We start from the raw sequence: 19314 nt of genomic DNA, 5'->3' as shown, positions 1-19314 counted from the left end.
GTACCTTATTCAATGTGCAGGGATACTGGAGTGGTAGTATATACAGGTCAGTACCTTATTCAATGTGCAGGGATACTGGAGTGGTAGTATATACAGGTCAGTACCTTATTCAATGTGCAGGGGTACTGGAGTGGTTGTATATACATGTCAGTACCAGTACCTTATTCAATGTGCAGGGGTACTGGAGTGGTAGTATATACATGTCAGTACCTTATTCAATGTCCAGGGGTACTGGAGTGGTAGTATATACAGGTCAGTACCTTATTCAATGTGCAGGGGTACTGGAGTGGTTGTATATACATGTCAGTACCAGTACCTTATTCAATGTGCAGGGGTACTGGAGTGGTAGTATATACATGTCAGTACCAGTACCTTATTCAATGTGCAGGGGTACTGGAGTGGTTGTATATACATGTCAGTACCTTATTCAATGTGCAGGGGTACTGGAGTGGTAGTATATACATGTCAGTACCTTATTCAATGTCCAGGGGTACTGGAGTGGTAGTATATACATGTCAGTACCTTATTCAATGTGCAGGGGTACTGGAGTGGTTGTATATACATGTCAGTACCAGTACCTTATTCAATGTGCAGGGGTACTGGAGTGGTTGTATATACATGTCAGTACCAGTACCTTATTCAATGTGCAGGGGTACTGGAGTGGTAGTATATACATGTCAGTACCTTATTCAATGTGCAGGGGTACTGGAGTGGTAGTATATACATGTCAGTACCAGTACCTTATTCAATGTGCAGGGGTACTGGAGTGGTAGTATATACATGTCAGTACCTTATTCAATGTGCAGGGGTACTGGAGTGGTAGTATATACATGTCAGTACCTTATTCAATGTGCAGGGGTACTGGAGTAGTAGTATATACATGTCAGTACCTTATTCAATGTGCAGGGGTACTGGAGTGGTAGTATATACATGTCAGTACCAGTACCTTATTCAATGTGCAGGGGTACTGGAGTGGTAGTATATACATACCAGTACCTTATTCAATGTGCAGGGGTACTGGAGTGGTAGTATATACAGGTTAGTGTCAGTACCTTATTCAATGTGCAGGGGTACTGGAGTGGTAGTATATACATGTCAGTACCTTATTCAATGTGCAGGGATACTGGAGTGGTAGTATATACAGGTTAGTGTCAGTACCTTATTCAATGTGCAGGGATACTGGAGTGGTAGTATATACATGTCAGTACCTTATTCAATGTGCAGGGGTACTGGAGTGGTTGTATATACATGTCAGTACCTTATTCAATGTGCAGGGGTACTGGAGTGGTTGTATATACATGTCAGTACCTTATTCAATGTCCAGGGGTACTGGAGTGGTAGTATATACATGTCAGTACCTTATTCAATGTGCAGGGGTACTGGAGTGGTTGTATATACAGGTCAGTACCTTATTCAATGTGCAGGGGTACTGGAGTGGTTGTATATACATGTCAGTGCCAGTACCTTATTCAATGTGCAGGGGTACTGGAGTGGTAGTATATATATGTCAGAACCTTATTCAATGTGCAGGGGTACTGGAGTGGTTGTATATACAGGTCAGTACCAGTACCTTATTCAATGTGCAGGGGTACTGGAGTGGTTGTATATACAGGTCAGTACCAGTACCTTATTCAATGTGCAGGGGTACTGGAGTGGTAGTATATACATGTCAGAACCTTATTCAATGTGCAGGGGTACTGGAGTGGTTGTATATACAGGTCAGTACCAGTACCTTATTCAATGTGCAGGGGTACTGGAGTGGTTGTATATACAGGTCAGTACCAGTACCTTATTCAATGTGCAGGGGTACTGGAGTGGTAGTATATACAGGTTAGTGTCAGTACCTTATTCAATGTGCAGGGGTACTGGAGTGGTAGTATATACATGTCAGTACCTTATTCAATGTGCAGGGATACTGGAGTGGTAGTATATACAGGTTAGTGTCAGTACCTTATTCAATGTGCAGGGATACTGGAGTGGTAGTATATACATGTCAGTACCTTATTCAATGTGCAGGGGTACTGGAGTGGTTGTATATACATGTCAGTACCTTATTCAATGTGCAGGGGTACTGGAGTGGTTGTATATACATGTCAGTACCTTATTCAATGTCCAGGGGTACTGGAGTGGTAGTATATACATGTCAGTACCTTATTCAATGTGCAGGGGTACTGGAGTGGTTGTATATACAGGTCAGTACCTTATTCAATGTGCAGGGGTACTGGAGTGGTTGTATATACAGGTCAGTACCTTATTCAATGTGCAGGGGTACTGGAGTGGTAGTATATACAGGTCAGTACCTCATTCAATGTGCAGGGGTACTGGAGTGGTTGTATATACATGTCAGTACCTTATTCAATGTGCAGGGATACTGGAGTGGTAGTATATACAGGTCAGTACCAGTACCTTATTCAATGTGCAGGGGTACTGGAGTGGTAGTATATACATGTCAGTACCTTATTCAATGTGCAGGGATACTGGAGTGGTAGTATATACATGTCAGTACCTTATTCAATGTGCAGGGGTACTGGAGTGGTTATATATACATGTCAGTGCCAGTACCTTATTCAATGTGCAGGGGTACTGGAGTGGTTGTATATACATGTCAGTACCTTATTCAATGTCCAGGGGTACTGGAGTGGTAGTATATACACATGTCAGTACCTTATTCAATGTCCAGGGGTACTGGAGTGGTAGTATATACAGGTCAGTACCTTATTCAATGTGCAGCGGTACTGGAGTGGTTGTATATACATGTCAGTACCTTATTCAATGTGCAGGGATACTGGAGTGGTAGTATATACAGGTCAGTGTCAGTACCTTATTCAATGTGCAGGGGTACTGGAGTGGTAGTATATACAGGTCAGTGTCAGTACCTTATTCAATGTGCAGGGGTACTGGAGTGGTTGTATATACATGTCAGTACCTTATTCAATGTGCAGGGGTACTGGAGTGGTAGTATATACAGGTCAGTACCTTATTCAATGTCCAGGGGTACTGGAGGGGTAGTATATACATGTCAGTGCCAGTACCTTATTCAATGTGCAGGGGTACTGGAGTTGTTGTATATACATGTCAGTACCTTATTCAATGTGCAGGGGTACTGGAGTGGTAGTATATACAGGTCAGTACCTTATTCAATGTCCAGGGGTACTGGAGGGGTAGTATATACATGTCAGTGCCAGTACCTTATTCAATGTGCAGGGGTACTGGAGTGGTAGTATATACATGTCAGTACCTTATTCAATGTGCAGGGATACTGGAGTGGTAGTATATACATGTCAGTACCTTATTCAATGTGCAGGGGTACTGGAGTTGTTATATATACATGTCAGTACCAGTACCTTATTCAATGTGCAGGGGTACTGGAGTGGTTATATATACATGTCAGTGCCAGTACCTTATTCAATGTGCAGGGGTACTGGAGTGGTTGTATATACATGTCAGTACCTTATTCAATGTGCAGGGATACTGGAGTGGTAGTATATACATGTCAGTACCTTATTCAATGTGCAGGGGTACTGGAGTGGTAGTATATACATGTCAGTACCTTATTCAATGTGCAGGGGTACTGGAGTGGTAGTATATACAGGTCAGTGCCAGTACCTTATTCAATGTGCAGGGGTACTGGAGTGGTAGTATATACATGTCAGTACCAGTACCTTATTCAATGTGCAGGGGTACTGGAGTGGTAGTATATACAGGTTAGTGTCAGTACCTTATTCAATGTGCAGGGGTACTGGAGTGGTAGTATATACATGTCAGTACCTTATTCAATGTGCAGGGATACTGGAGTGGTAGTATATACAGGTTAGTGTCAGTACCTTATTCAATGTGCAGGGGTACTGGAGTGGTTGTATATACAGGTCAGTACCTTATTCAATGTGCAGGGGTACTGGAGTGGTTGTATATACATGTCAGTGCCAGTACCTTATTCAATGTGCAGGGGTACTGGAGTGGTAGTATATACAGGTCAGTACCTTATTCAATGTGCAGGGATACTGGAGTGGTAGTATATACAGGTCAGTACCAGTACCTTATTCAATGTGCAGGGGTACTGGAGTGGTTGTATATACAGGTCAGTACCTTATTCAATGTGCAGGGATACTGGAGTGGTAGTATATACAGGTCAGTGTCAGTACCTTATTCAATGTGCAGGGGTACTGGAGTGGTAGTATATACAGGTCAGTGTCAGTACCTTATTCAATGTGCAGGGGTACTGGAGTGGTTGTATATACATGTCAGTACCTTATTCAATGTGCAGGGGTACTGGAGTGGTAGTATATACAGGTCAGTACCTTATTCAATGTCCAGGGGTACTGGAGGGGTAGTATATACATGTCAGTGCCAGTACCTTATTCAATGTGCAGGGGTACTGGAGTTGTTGTATATACATGTCAGTACCTTATTCAATGTGCAGGGGTACTGGAGTGGTAGTATATACAGGTCAGTACCTTATTCAATGTCCAGGGGTACTGGAGGGGTAGTATATACATGTCAGTGCCAGTACCTTATTCAATGTGCAGGGGTACTGGAGTGGTAGTATATACATGTCAGTACCTTATTCAATGTGCAGGGATACTGGAGTGGTAGTATATACATGTCAGTACCTTATTCAATGTGCAGGGGTACTGGAGTTGTTATATATACATGTCAGTACCAGTACCTTATTCAATGTGCAGGGGTACTGGAGTGGTTATATATACATGTCAGTGCCAGTACCTTATTCAATGTGCAGGGGTACTGGAGTGGTTGTATATACATGTCAGTACCTTATTCAATGTGCAGGGATACTGGAGTGGTAGTATATACATGTCAGTACCTTATTCAATGTGCAGGGGTACTGGAGTGGTAGTATATACATGTCAGTACCTTATTCAATGTGCAGGGGTACTGGAGTGGTAGTATATACAGGTCAGTGCCAGTACCTTATTCAATGTGCAGGGGTACTGGAGTGGTAGTATATACATGTCAGTACCAGTACCTTATTCAATGTGCAGGGGTACTGGAGTGGTAGTATATACAGGTTAGTGTCAGTACCTTATTCAATGTGCAGGGGTACTGGAGTGGTAGTATATACATGTCAGTACCTTATTCAATGTGCAGGGATACTGGAGTGGTAGTATATACAGGTTAGTGTCAGTACCTTATTCAATGTGCAGGGGTACTGGAGTGGTTGTATATACAGGTCAGTACCTTATTCAATGTGCAGGGGTACTGGAGTGGTTGTATATACATGTCAGTGCCAGTACCTTATTCAATGTGCAGGGGTACTGGAGTGGTAGTATATACAGGTCAGTACCTTATTCAATGTGCAGGGATACTGGAGTGGTAGTATATACAGGTCAGTACCAGTACCTTATTCAATGTGCAGGGGTACTGGAGTGGTTGTATATACAGGTCAGTACCTTATTCAATGTGCAGGGATACTGGAGTGGTAGTATATACAGGTCAGTACCAGTACCTTATTCAATGTGCAGGGGTACTGGAGTGGTTGTATATACAGGTCAGTACCAGTACCTTATTCAATGTGCAGGGGTACTGGAGTGGTAGTATATACATGTCAGTACCTTATTCAATGTGCAGGGGTACTGGAGTGGTTGTATATACAGGTCAGTACCAGTACCTTATTCAATGTGCAGGGGTACTGGAGTGGTTGTATATACAGGTCAGTACCAGTACCTTATTCAATGTCCAGGGGTACTGGAGTGGTAGTATATACAGGTCAGTACCTTATTCAATGTCCAGGGGTACTGGAGTGGTTGTATATACATGTCAGTACCAGTACCTTATTCAATGTGCAGGGGTACTGGAGTGGTTGTATATACATGTCAGTACCTTATTCAATGTGCAGGGGTACTGGAGTGGTTGTATATACATGTCAGTACCAGTACCTTATTCAATGTGCAGGGATACTGGAGTGGTAGTATATACAGGTCAGTGTCAGTACCTTATTCAATGTGCAGGGGTACTGGAGTGGTAGTATATACATGTCAGTGCCAGTACCTTATTCAATGTCCAGGGGTACTGGAGGGGTAGTATATACATGTCAGTGCCAGTACCTTATTCAATGTGCAGGGGTACTGGAGTGGTTGTATATACATGTCAGTACCTTATTCAATGTGCAGGGGTACTGGAGTGGTAGTATATACATGTCAGTACCTTATTCAATGTGCAGGGATACTGGAGTGGTTATATATACATGTCAGTGCCAGTACCTTATTCAATGTGCAGGGGTACTGGAGTGGTAGTATATACAGGTCAGTGTCAGTACCTTATTCAATGTCCAGGGGTACTGGAGTGGTAGTATATACAGGTCAGTGTCAGTACCTTATTCAATGTCCAGGGGTACTGGAGTGGTAGTATATACATGTCAGTACCTTATTCAATGTGCAGGGATACTGGAGTGGTAGTATATACATGTCAGTACCTTATTCAATGTGCAGGGGTACTGGAGTGGTAGTATATACATGTCAGTACCTTATTCAATGTGCAGGGATACTGGAGTGGTTATATATACATGTCAGTGCCAGTACCTTATTCAATGTGCAGGGGTACTGAAGTGGTAGTATATACAGGTCAGTGTCAGTACCTTATTCAATGTCCAGGGGTACTGGAGTGGTAGTATATACAGGTCAGTGTCAGTACCTTATTCAATGTCCAGGGGTACTGGAGTGGTAGTATATACATGTCAGTACCTTATTCAATGTGCAGGGATACTGGAGTGGTAGTATATACATGTCAGTACCTTATTCAATGTGCAGGGGTACTGGAGTGGTAGTATATACATGTCAGGACCTTATTCAATGTGCAGGGGTACTGGAGTGGTAGTATATACATGTCAGTACCTTATTCAATGTGCAGGGGTACTGGAGTGGTAGTATATACATGTCAGTACCTTATTCAATATGCAGGGGTACTGGAGTGGTAGTATATACATGTCAGTACCTTATTCAATGTGCAGGGGTACTGGAGTGGTTGTATATACAGGTTAGTACCTTATTCAATGTGCAGGGGTACTGGAGTGGTAGTATATACATGTCAGTGCCAGTACCTTATTCAATGTGCAGGGGTACTGGAGTGGTAGTATATACAGGTCAGTGCCAGTACCTTATTCAATGTGCAGGGGTACTGGAGTGTTGAGGTAGGTTTAAAAAGTGACTGGTAGTAGGATATACATGTAAACGGGGTAATAGTGACCAGTAGCAGGATAAATATATACACTGAGTGTATGAAACATTATGAACACCTGCTCTTTCCATGACATAAACTGACCAGGGGAATTCAGGTGAAAGCTATGATCCCTTATTGATGTCACTTAAATCCATGTCCATCCATTTCAGTCAGTGTAGATGAAGAGGAGGAGACAGGTTAAAGAATGATTTTTAAGCCTTGAGACAATTGAGACATGGATTGTGTATGTGTGCTATTCAGAGGGTGAATGGGCAAGACGAGATTTAACAGGGTAGGTGCCAGGCTTGAGTGTGTCAAGAACTGCAATGCTGCTGGGCTTTTCACGCTCAACAGTTTTCCGTGTGTATCAAGAATGGTCCACCACCCAAAGGACATCCAGCTAACTAGACACAACTGTGGGAAGCATTGGAGTCAACATGGGCCAGCATCCCTGTGGAAAGTTTTCGACACCTTGCCGTGTCCATGCCCTGACGAATTGAGGCTGTTCTGAGGACAAAGGGTGTGCAACTCAATATTAGGAAGGTGTTCCTAATGTTTTGTACACTCAGTGTAGATACTAATGATAATTGCAATAAATAATCTATGAACAGCAGCGTAATGGTAGTAATAAATCAAATCAATAATCAATTTACCAACAGCATAGGTGTGAGGGGGCGTGTGGGTGTAAGTGTGTGGTTCAGTAATGAGAGCTTCCTGAGATAGAAGATCAGCGCAGCTCAATGCCCTTTTCACGACTGATGTACGAGGAACATGTAAAGTCCTCAGAGATGTTGACACCGAATGTGCTTACTCATCCCCAGTCAGAAGAGAAGAGAAACAGACAGTAATTCTCAAGCCTGTTCATGACTCCCACGGAGAGCTAATGCCTCCTACATTTTTCACTTTTTTCGCTGGCAACTCTTCCAACGCCACCCTAGTTTTGACTATCTTCCCTTTTCATTTCATAATAGGCTCAACTGTCAAGAAGCTAGAACTCATGAACTCATGCTGTTTGTCTTTTACTGCTAGCTTAACTGTTGCTATGGCAACCAGTCAAGTGCAAGGGGCTGAGGTGACCCAAAATGCATTTGGGGAGCAGAGCGCTACTTGCTACACTGTTAGCCTTCGCCCCAGTGGGAAGTGGATGGGAGAAACATGTCCAGATGTGTGTGTGTGTGTGTGTGTGTGTGTGTGTGTGTGTGTGTGTGTGTGTGTGTGTGTGTGTGTGTGAATGCCAAGTCTTCCTGCCAACTCCAGAAGCCCAGCCAGTGGGTGATTATGGGGTTTTGTTAGGTCCTCTATAGAACACTATGGATCTTCTCAAGGCTGCAGAAAACACTCTACTACTGGAAAACCATATCAGAGCAGAACTACCATAGTGTTATATTGTACAGCAGAGCAGAACTACCATAGTGTTATATTGTACAGCAGAGCAGAACTACCATAGTGTTATATTGTACAGCAGAGCAGAACTACCATAGTGTTATATTGTACAGCAGAGCAGAACTACCATAGTGTTATATTGTACAGCAGAGCAGAACTACCATAGTGTTATATTGTACAGCAGAGCAGAACTACCATAGTGTTATATTGTACAGCAGAGCAGAACTACCATAGTGTTATATTGTACAGCAGAGCAGAACTACCATAGTGTTATATTGTACAGCAGAGCAGAACTACCATAGTGTTATATTGTACAGCAGAGCAGAACTACCATAGTGTTAGTTTGTACAGCAGAGCACACGCGGTCTCTTTGCCGTACTATAGAGAGCTGCTATGCTCACTGATCTGAAGACCATTTTGGGATATAAAAAACATGTCCTTTCACTTTAGTGTCTATGACATAGACTCTATGTAGTGCTTTTCAATTACGTGACATTATTTGACCCAAAAAAATTCTGTCTGAGGCACTATAGGCTATGTGTGTGTGAGTAAGACAGAAGCAACACGTGGACCTCTTGTAGAGTTCTTTAGTGACTGGGACACAGATATTACACTCTATGTTTGTCGATGTTTTAGTATTTATGCTTTGGCTGCATACTAGCATTATGATCTAAGTACTTCACGCTCTTGTAATCTTCTCACCCCTGACCTCTCACCCCTGCAGGACTTTATGATGGAGCTGACGGCCCACCAGAGCAGCGTGGGGAACGTGCTGCAGGTGGGTAACCAGCTCATCTCCCAGGGCAACCTGACGGAGGAAGAGGAGGATGAGATCCGGGAACAGATGACTCTGCTCAACTCCCGCTGGGAGAACATCCGCGTGGTCAGCATGGACCGACAGGCCAGGTACTGGATACACACATACTGGAACACATGCATCTATGACCCCCCCCTCCACCCCTTTCCTCTCAGACACACATACACACGCATGAACCCCCCTCACACATATGCACACATAGTATTTAGTATTTTATTAGGATCCTCATTAGTTGTTGCCAAGGCAGCAGCTACTCTTCCTGCGGTCAAAACAGAAATTAAACATCACATCATACAAAACATTGTGCTTCATACAAATTTACATTACTCCATTATTACATTACAATATTACGTACACATTTACATTACTCCATTATTACATTACAATATTACATTACTAGGAATAATGTGTGTGTGTCTCTTCACCGTCTGGCTCTATATAGTACTGTGCGTTTCTTAGCTTTTGCTCTGGACTTGAGGACTGTGACCCATGGTAGCATGTCTTGTGGGGAATGTATGGGTGTTTGAGCTGTGTTAACTGATTGAAGAGACAGTTTGGCACATTCAATACATCAATACCTCTCACAAAGACCAGTAGTGATGCAGTCAGTCTCTTCTACTTTGAGCCAGGAGAGATTGACATGCATGTTGTTGATGATAGCCCTCCGTGTATTTTTAAGGGCCAGACGTGCAGCTCTGTTCTGGGCCAGCTGTAAGTTGCCTATGTCTTACTCTGCAGCACTGGACCATGTAACTGGGCACTAGTCTAGGTGTGATAAAACTAGGGCCTGTTCAGTCGATTGTGACGTCAAGAAAGCAGAGCAGCACTTTATCACGGACAGACCTGTCACTAATCTTAGCAACCGTTGAATCAATATGTTTTGACCATGTCAGCTTGCAATCTAGGGTTACACCAAGCAGTTTAGTCTCCTTAACTTGCTCAATCGCCACATTATTCATTACTAGATTTAGATTAGGTTAAGGGTTTAGCAAATTATTTATACCAAATACAATTCTTTTAGTTTTTTTCTATACCGTATTTAGGACTAGCTTATTACTAGCCCCCCATTCTAAGTGACTGCAGCTCTCTAAGTGTTGCAGTGTTTTAATTTGCTGTGGTAGCTGACGTATATAATGTTGAGTCGTCAGTGCACATAGACACACAGGCTTTATTCAAGGCTTGTTAAAGGTCATTAGTAAAAATAGAAAACAGTAATGGGCTAAGACAGCTGCCTTAAGGTATACCACACTCTACCTGGTTTACTTTAGAGAGGCTTCCATTAAAGAAAACACTCTGTGTTCTGATGAATAGGTAGCTCTTAATCCACGATATGGTAGAGTTTGTAAAGCCATATCACATTTGTTTTTAATGTCAAACGCTGTGCTGAATTCTCACAAAAGAGCTCCCTTAGTCTTGTTATTATCAATTTAATAATGTCCTTGTCCCTGACCAGATTATTTTGAGGCTATGCTTACATGACACACAAACCCATGGTTGGTTGAAGAGTGTGTGCGTGTACCCGTTGTGACTTGTGAGTACAGTATGTGTGCTGCATTGTCATCCCCCCCAGTGTATTATGAGGTCATTAATTATCACATAGTCTATGCTGAAGCAGCTGAATAGACTGCTATCGCGTGCTCTGTTGGTCACACAGTTGGTCTTTCAACATTCACAGCACACTCTCTTCTCACTCTTTCCCTCCCTCTCTCTCTCTCTCTCTCTCTCTTCCTCCTCTCTTTCTCTTTCTATATTTCTCTCTCTCTGTTCTCTCTCTCTAGGCTCCACGAGGTTCTGATGGACCTTCAGCAGCAGCAGCTGCAGCAGCTCTCTGATTGGCTGACAAAGACGGAGGAGCGAATCAGAAAGATGGAGATAGAGCCAATGGCGGGAGACGTGGAGGGGTACAAGGCCCAGATAGAGCAGCACAAAGTAAGGGAACATTTGATTGACTGGCACAAAGTAAACAAATGGTTTGATTGGGCATCACAAAGTAAAAATATAACTAGACAATCTGATAGGACAGCTGTGTTCACAGTACTCCCAATACGGCAGTTTTTAAGCAATATCACCTTTAAATATGTGACCACCATAAATGGACCCCCATAAAGCTTGATGGTGCCTGTGCTATGATTGCCTGTACTGGCTGTTAATGGTTTGTGTTGGTCCAGGGGTTGCAGAATGACCTGGAGGCAGAGCAGGTGAAGGTCAACTCTCTGACACACATGGTGGTGGTGGTAGATGAGAACAGTGGAGAGAGCGCCACTGCTGCACTGGAGGACCAACTGCAGGTAAGAATAAAGCTTAAATTAAGTCTTGTTAATTGTTGATTTCAAGTGATTGTATAATGGCTAAATCTCCCTTTCTCCCTGTCTTACCCTCTCTTCCTCCTCTCAGTCTCTGGGAGAGCGCTGGGCGGCAGTGTGTCGGTGGACAGAGGAGAGGTGGCACAAGTTACAGGACATCCTCCTGGTGTGGCAGCAGCTGCTGGAGGACCAGGTAAACACACATACCCACATTTTTATTTTGACTTGAATGCTACTAAACTGAGAAAAGTCCACTCATTGAGAATGAGCTCCAATCAGTTCTGATTGGAAGTTCCTTTACTGTAGTTGGAGTACTGGAGAAAGCCTTGTATACACAGACATAGGATCTCAGTCTAGCGAGACATGAGTTTGACTGTTTGTTATGAGGTTCAGGTAATTCAATAATCTCAGGTAATTGTGTTCCCTAATTCAATTCCCAGCTCTAAAATGAGCTCACACATCAACTAGTCCCATAGCTCCAGAAGTCATCCCTTTGTTTGTGTTATGTCAGAAGGTTAACCTATTCACACGCTCCTCTTTCAGAGTTTGTTCCAAGCGTGGCTGACAGAGAAAGAGGCGGCCTTAGGTGAGGTTCAGACCAACGCCTTCAAGGACCCGGGAGAGATGAATGCTAATGTCCGCAGATTAGCGGTAAGTGGTGTGCCACAAGATGCTACGACATGCTAATTGCTAGGCTACGTTCATGAATGACGTTAGCATTTACCTGCAAAATCTAATTGCCGTATCCTTTCTAAGAGCTCTGTGATATAAAGAGTGGGCTCGTTTTTGCCGAAGTGCAGGCGGACGAGGAAATTCATATTTGGCTTCATGTTTTATTACCAACTATATTATCAGGAATGTCAAAGGGAATATAAGGCAATCAAAAAGTTCAGCCTGAGATTTAGAGCTTTGGGAAATGTTTTCTTATCATTTATAATACATTTATAATGTGAATCTCTATGGTTGCTGTGGGCTACAGTATAGTCTAGACACACAGAAATGACCGCTGGAAACGATTAGCAACACCCAACATCTTTTCTATTCTGTTTATTATTACTTTGCGAACCACATGCTAACTGCAGATGCATTTGAGGTCGGCTTGTAACCTTTGACCCCTGTGGCTTGCCCGTACCCTAGCTCCTGAAGGAGGACATGGAGAAGAAGCGGCGGACGCTTGACCAGCTGAGAGATGCGGGACAGGATGTGAGGTCACTGCTGAGAAGCGCCGAGGCGGGGGCGAGGATCGAAGGAGACACAGAGGAGCTGACCCAGAGATGGGATAACCTGGTCCAGAGACTAGAGGACTGCTCCTACCAGGTTCGTGTGCGAATGTGTTTGTGTTTGTGTGTGTGTGTCAGTCCCAATATCATAACACCTCAACAAGACCTGCGCTTGTGGAGACACAGACACAAACCTGTGTGTGTAGGCAGCTCAATTCCTGTCCTCATATCACTTAATTACCTAATTACCATGGAGCCCAAATGGCATGAAAAACATTCACATGACACATTCAACCATTTCCATCACTATTCACATGGCCCTAACACATCTGGACAAGAGGGACACCTATGTGAGAATACTGTTGATTGACCACAGTTCAACATTCAACACTATTGTTCCCTCCAAGCTCAACACCAAACTCAGAACCCTGGGTCTCGACACTACCCTCTGCAACTGGATATTGGACCCTGACGGGCAGACCACCGGCTGCAAGGATTGGCAACAACATAATCCAATCTAGAATCGGCTTCCTATTTCGCAACAAAGCCTCCTTCACTCAAACATACCCTCGTAAAACGGACTATCCTACCGATCCTCAACTTCGGCGATGTCATTTACAAAATAGCTTCCAATACTCTACTCAGCAAACTGGATGCAGTCTATCACAGTGCCATCCGTTTTGTCACCAAAGCCCCTTATACCACCCATCACTGCAACCTGTATGCTCTAGTCGGCTGGCCCTCGCTACATATTCGTCGCCAGACCCACTGGCTCCAGGTCATCTATAAGTCTATGCTGGGTAATGCTCTGCCTTATCTCAGCTCACTGGTCACGATAACAACACCCACGCGCTCCAGCAGGTATATCTGACTGGTCGTCCTCAAAGCCAACACCTCTTTGGCCGCCTTTCCTTCCAGTTCTCTGCTGCCAATGACTGGAACGAATTGCAAAAATCGCTGAAGCTGGAGACTTATGTTTCCCTCACTAACTTTAAACATCAGCTATCTGAGCAGCTTACCGATCGCTGCAGCTTACATCTGTAAATATCCCACCCAATCTACCTACCTCATCCCCATATTGTTTTTTATTTACTTTTCTGCTCTTTTGCACACCAGTATTTCTACTTGCACATCATCATCTGCTCATCTATCACTCCAGTGTTAATTTACTAAACTGTAATTACTTCGCTACTGTGGCCTATTCATTGCCTTACCTCCTCACGCCATTTGTAAACACTGTATATAGACTTTGTTTTTTTCTATTGTGTTATTGAATGTACGCTTGTTTGTTCCATGTGTAACTCTGTGTTGTTGTTTGTGTCGCACTGCTTTGCTTTATCTTGGCCAGGTCGCAGTTGTAAATGAGAACTTGTTCTCAACTAGCTTACCTGGTGAAATAAAAATAATTAATAAATAACACCTCCTCACACTGACTCTTAACATAGAGGCCCCTCATGGGTGTGTCCTCAGCCCTCTGCTGTACTCCCTGTTCTCGCTGTTTGCATGACACAAACTCCATCATCAAGTTTGCTTATAGGGAGGAGGGAAGTGAACTGGCATTGTGGTGCCAGGACAACAACCTCTCCCTTAATGTCAGCTAAACTAAGGACTTGATTGTTGACTTCAGGAAGCAGTGGAGGGAACAGAGACCTGATCCACATCAACGGGACTGCAGTAGAGAGTCAGCAGTTATAAGTTCGGCGTTCACATCACCGAGAACTTGACATGGACCAAAAACCCTACCACTCTTGTCAAGAGGGAGTAATAGCGTCTCCAATTCATAAGGTGTATGAAGAAATTCGGCATGCCACCCCGAGTGACTCAAAATACTACCGCTGCACCAGCGAGAGCGTCCTGACCTGTTGCATTGTGGCCTGGTACGGGAATTGCCACGACTTCAAGGCCCTCCAGGTGAAGACATCCCAGTACATCACTGGGGCCGTGTTCCCACCCATCCAGGGCGTACTTGAAACGGTGCCCGAGGAAGTCCAGCAGCATAATCAAGGAACCCACACACCCCAGCCACAAACTGTTCACTCCCTTCGCGCCAGGCAGACGGTATCAGAGCGTGACGTCTGATACCAGCAGGCTCAGAGGTAGTTTCTATCTACAAGCCCTCAGACTGCTGAACTGCTGAACTGACCATACTTTTCTGTGACGTTATTGCAGAGCCTCCAGAGGCTTGCGGAGGCCCAATCGAGCTTCGTACCGCATCGCCGTGCAACTCCCAAATTTTGTAACAATCCGAAGGGCTCCATATACAGTAGCTCCTCATTGACATGATTGGTTGACCTCCTTGACAACTTCCTTCACAAGAAGTAGGAATGCCCTGACTTCTGCAGAGGCCATATCTAATAAATGCTGTATGGCCACTGCAGATGTCGGATTGACCATGCAGAGCCTTTTACACTTATGCTAAAACGTTTATTCTATTCTACTGAACCACTTACTTTATTTTCATATTCTTATCTTTTATCATTCCTTGTTGCATTTTTGAAAGAAACCTGCAAGTAAGCAATTTCATTGGATTGTGTGTTTTCTACGTACGACTAATAAAACTTGCAACTTGAAACAGAGTCAGCAGGTTGCACAGTTTCTCACTGGTCTGTCCAAAGAGCCATTAGTGGATGGAAACCTCCAAATAAGGGAAGAACAACAGGATTAAAAAGCAGTCAAGCCACTGCACTGTCTTGTGCATAGGATGTAAATGACTATATACCTGTATACCAGGCTATGGTGGTGTCAGACTGCCTATAGGCATTTACTAGTCACAATACCACAGTGGCCATTTTGATCCAGTTCATTTGTCCTGTTGGGTTCTCTGTTCAGCCCGGTTCCAATCAGTCACTCACACGCATGTTCTGAACCATTGCCAAGGTGACGGAGGCCGTGACGAAGGCCGCTGGGATGGCTCAGATTGAGGAACACGTTGCAATGGAGACGGTTGTGATGGAAACTGTTGCTGTGGCGGCAGCACAGCCGGAGAAGGTGCTTGACGACCAAGAGCTGGCCCCGCCCACTCCTCCCAAGAGACGACTGGTGGAGACTGATGAGTCGGAACTCAGGGGAGGGTAAGGACTGGAACACACACACTCACACACTCGCATACAGACAACTACATCAGTACAGAACCAAACTCTCTCTGCTCCATCAGGTTGGAGAGTGACTTATCTGACCTCTTGAGATGGCTGAACACATGGAAAGTTTCAGCTCAGACCCTGGCCTCTACTGACCCTGAAAACCCTGACCTTCAGGAAAAACTACAGGTAGGTCCATTAAAAAATACAGCTTCCATGATGCATTTACAGGTAACATTAGGTGCTCTCAATTTGGCGTTGGCAAAAGGTTGTACTTTGGGATCAATGGAAAACTTTTTGATGAGTTGATTTCATGTCTGTCTTCCAATCACTGTAGGCTTTGGAGGCACAGCTGTTGTCGAAGGAGGCTCAGGTTGGTCAGGTGACCCAAGGAGGGCGGCGCCTAATGGAACCCCTGGAGAAAGGTAGGGAATCTCCAGAAAAGCAAAATAAGCAGTACCTTTATTTATTATGTTTGTATTTTGTGTTTAACATTTGTGCAGTTACACATTATTTTATGAATCATTTCTGTTGATATGATTGGATATTGGTTCACTCTACTTGACCTTCACCTTCATTTCATAAAGTACATATCTCCTAGGTGAGGTTTGTTTTAAAAGCTTGTTTGTACACATAGATTGAAGTACAATACCAACATAGCTACTGTCGTATATCAGAGCTGTGTGCTGGAAAACCTTGGTAGAGCATGGGTGGAATAGTCATTGTGGTGCTCATGTGAATTTCCTTTCTTTTTTGGCTTCAGACCAATGCCTATCCTCACTTAAAACAGGTTTTAATGTATTTATTGGCTCTTCCAGAAATATCCTGTTCCTCAGTATTTACTAGTGTTGGTCTCGTAAGATCATTTTTCCACAGCTGTTGTATATTTGGGGGTATTTTTAAACCTGATTTTTACTGGTTGCCAGTAAGCATGACTTGTGTGTTTGCAGGTATTGTCATAAAAACCTGTAGCAGGACTTGAGGCTCCTGGCTTAATTTACAGTGCAGTGAAACGCTCAAGCACTCCTGCTTTATTTGTTTACAGCAGGATAACAGTAAAGAAAGATGGAGAAGTATTGGTGTTATAGTGTTGGTGTGGTTTTGTTTAACCTTTCCACCTCTCTCTCCCTTCTCTCCTTTTCTCAATCTCCCCTACATTTTTATTTGCCCCATTCTCCTTGCGTCTATCTCCCCCTTCTCCCCCTCCCTCATTTCTATTTCTCTCTCTCTCCTTCACTCCTATCCTTCCCTACCTCCTCACCCTCTGTAGAGGGAGTGAGTGTGGACTCTATCAGGTGTGATATAGATGTGGTGGAGGCTGAATGGGAGGTGTGTGTGAGTGAGCTGAAGGCTCTGTGTGACTGGGTCCAGGCCCAGACCTGGGTCAGGAGCCTCTGCTCTGAGTTGGCTGCTGTGGACAAGGTTCTGGGAGAACAGGACCAGTGGCTGAGTGGAACAGACAGTACCAGATCTGATGAGGCTGCCCTAAGAACCCTCAGGACAGAGTGCCAGGTTAGAACCCAACCCTTAGAACCATCACCCTCACCCTGACCTCTGGCTTGATTATCGCCATGGAGACGACCCCCACTGAAACTGTTAAACATCACAAATCATATCAACAGATGTGTCGTGAAGTCTGTTTACCCTTTCGTCTTATCTGTTTGTATCTCTGTCTCCAGTCACGGTTGGCCCAGCTGACTGCCCTGAGCCTACGATTGGACCAGCTCTCTGCAGAGGTGGAGTCAATAGATGTCCCGCCCACTCTCACAGCCAACATGGCCACTGTCTCTGCCCACCAGGCCTCCACACTGCAGCAGCTACAGACCAGGGAGCAGGAGATCAATGCAGGTATGGGACCACAACATTGCTTTAACATTTGCTCGAAATCAATGCAGGGACTTGACCCGTGCTCTGACAACACTGTATAAACGCTTTAAAAATGCTTGGTCGCCATTGGGTCAAAGCTTTATCAATGCCCAATGAATGGACTTGTGTTCTTTCAGCACTTCATCAGTGGTGGCGGTCCTAAACCTTCCATAGTTTTTACTGAGGCTAAAGGATTGATGCCAGATCAATGAACTCTACTGGCTCTTACTGCTGGAGCTGTGATATGACATCAGCTTTATATCCAGCCTTGGTTGGACAGAAGTAATCGATGATGCCCTTATATGACCACTGAATACGCAGGACCGTGTGTGTGTGTGTGGGTGGGTGGTCTCTGCCAAGCTCCCAAGGACCAGGTTTTGAGTTTTAGGAGTTCTGAAATCAATCAACATTTTTCTCCTGGAATTTATGAGTCCTGCTCGAAAAGAATGTAAAAGTATATTGGAGAGGCCTATTTGTCTTCTGACCTTAAAAGGAGTGTGTGTGTGTGCAACTGCCCTGAGGAAAACCATTTTGTTTCTGCTTCAGAGAGGCAGTCTTTCACTGGGCCTCTCTTTCGCTCCCTTTTTCTCCCCTCCCTCTCTCTCTGTCTGCTGTATATAAACACAGGCAGATTATGCGAGAGTACTCATGCCCGTGAGAGCAGTGTGCGTAGTGTTAATGTTTGCCCAACAGGGTTGAATTTAGCACATTCTGTTGAAGTATGTTGATGCATTCTTCTGTTTTCATTGTGTTTACTGTGGCATATTGAAGGTTCAGCGGGTATGAACCACTGGCTTGCATTAGTTGCGCAGCCTCATTTAGGCTTGCCATGAGGCACACACAGCAAACATCTGGAGCCCTGGGCAAATGTGCAGCACACGCTCTATCTCTGACATACAGTGAAATGGAAGGCGCACAAACACACCCACCCACAGAGAGCTCAGTGAGTTCATAACAGCCACAAATTATTACAGCCAGTACCTATGGGAATTCCCAAAACAATACTCTGACCCCTTGTGGCAACTAGATACTATAACCCTTGACTTAACAGTGTCTCCTCTCCCCCTGTCTGTGTTCCAGCGCTGGCCAGCCTCCAGTATGTTGATGACCAGAGGGCCCAGATAATACAGGTGGTTCAGGGTGACCAGATTCCTGTGGTCAGCGTGTCTGGGACTGACCTCGTAGATGGTCTGGAGGCTAGACTGGGCACACTGCGGGAAGCCATCATGGATGTGCCTACAACGGAGGGGGCAGTGGAGCGGGCACAGGTGAGTGGCTTCGGGGCTTTTATTCATCCTTCTCTGTACTGTGTTCCAGTTGTCCGTGTGTTATCGTGTAGCAGTGTATTTGTGGGTTATCTGTTAATGGCTGAGTCCAGACCTATTAGATGTCTGTCTGCTCTGGTTCCAACATACAATGGGCCCATTCTCACACCTATACGTCCCTCTTTAATCTTTCAACCGCAACAGAGGAGA

At 44.4% G+C, this 19314-nt stretch overlaps 1 protein-coding gene across 6 annotated transcripts in view; it reads left to right on the top strand.

Annotated features, from left to right (window-relative positions):
- The window catches only part of utrn (utrophin), a 407872-nt gene that overhangs the window by 110022 nt on the left and 278536 nt on the right, over positions 1–19314 (top strand). For all 6 annotated transcript variants that reach the window (XM_065026301.1, XM_065026305.1, XM_065026302.1 and 3 more), the window contains 12 exons: positions 9281–9462; positions 11152–11302; positions 11542–11661; positions 11768–11869; positions 12220–12327; positions 12814–12993; positions 15774–15967; positions 16051–16162; positions 16311–16398; positions 17244–17485; positions 17653–17821; positions 18920–19107. In XM_065026301.1, the coding sequence (XP_064882373.1) occupies positions 9281–9462; positions 11152–11302; positions 11542–11661; positions 11768–11869; positions 12220–12327; positions 12814–12993; positions 15774–15967; positions 16051–16162; positions 16311–16398; positions 17244–17485; positions 17653–17821; positions 18920–19107 (1836 nt within the window). The remainder of the gene's footprint in view (positions 1–9280; positions 9463–11151; positions 11303–11541; positions 11662–11767; positions 11870–12219; positions 12328–12813; positions 12994–15773; positions 15968–16050; positions 16163–16310; positions 16399–17243; positions 17486–17652; positions 17822–18919; positions 19108–19314) is intronic.

Source organism: Oncorhynchus nerka, linkage group LG13 (assembly GCF_034236695.1).
Source record: "Oncorhynchus nerka isolate Pitt River linkage group LG13, Oner_Uvic_2.0, whole genome shotgun sequence".
NCBI classification, from domain to species: Eukaryota; Metazoa; Chordata; class Actinopteri; order Salmoniformes; family Salmonidae; genus Oncorhynchus; species Oncorhynchus nerka.
This window is presented reverse-complemented; position numbering and strand designations above follow the sequence as displayed.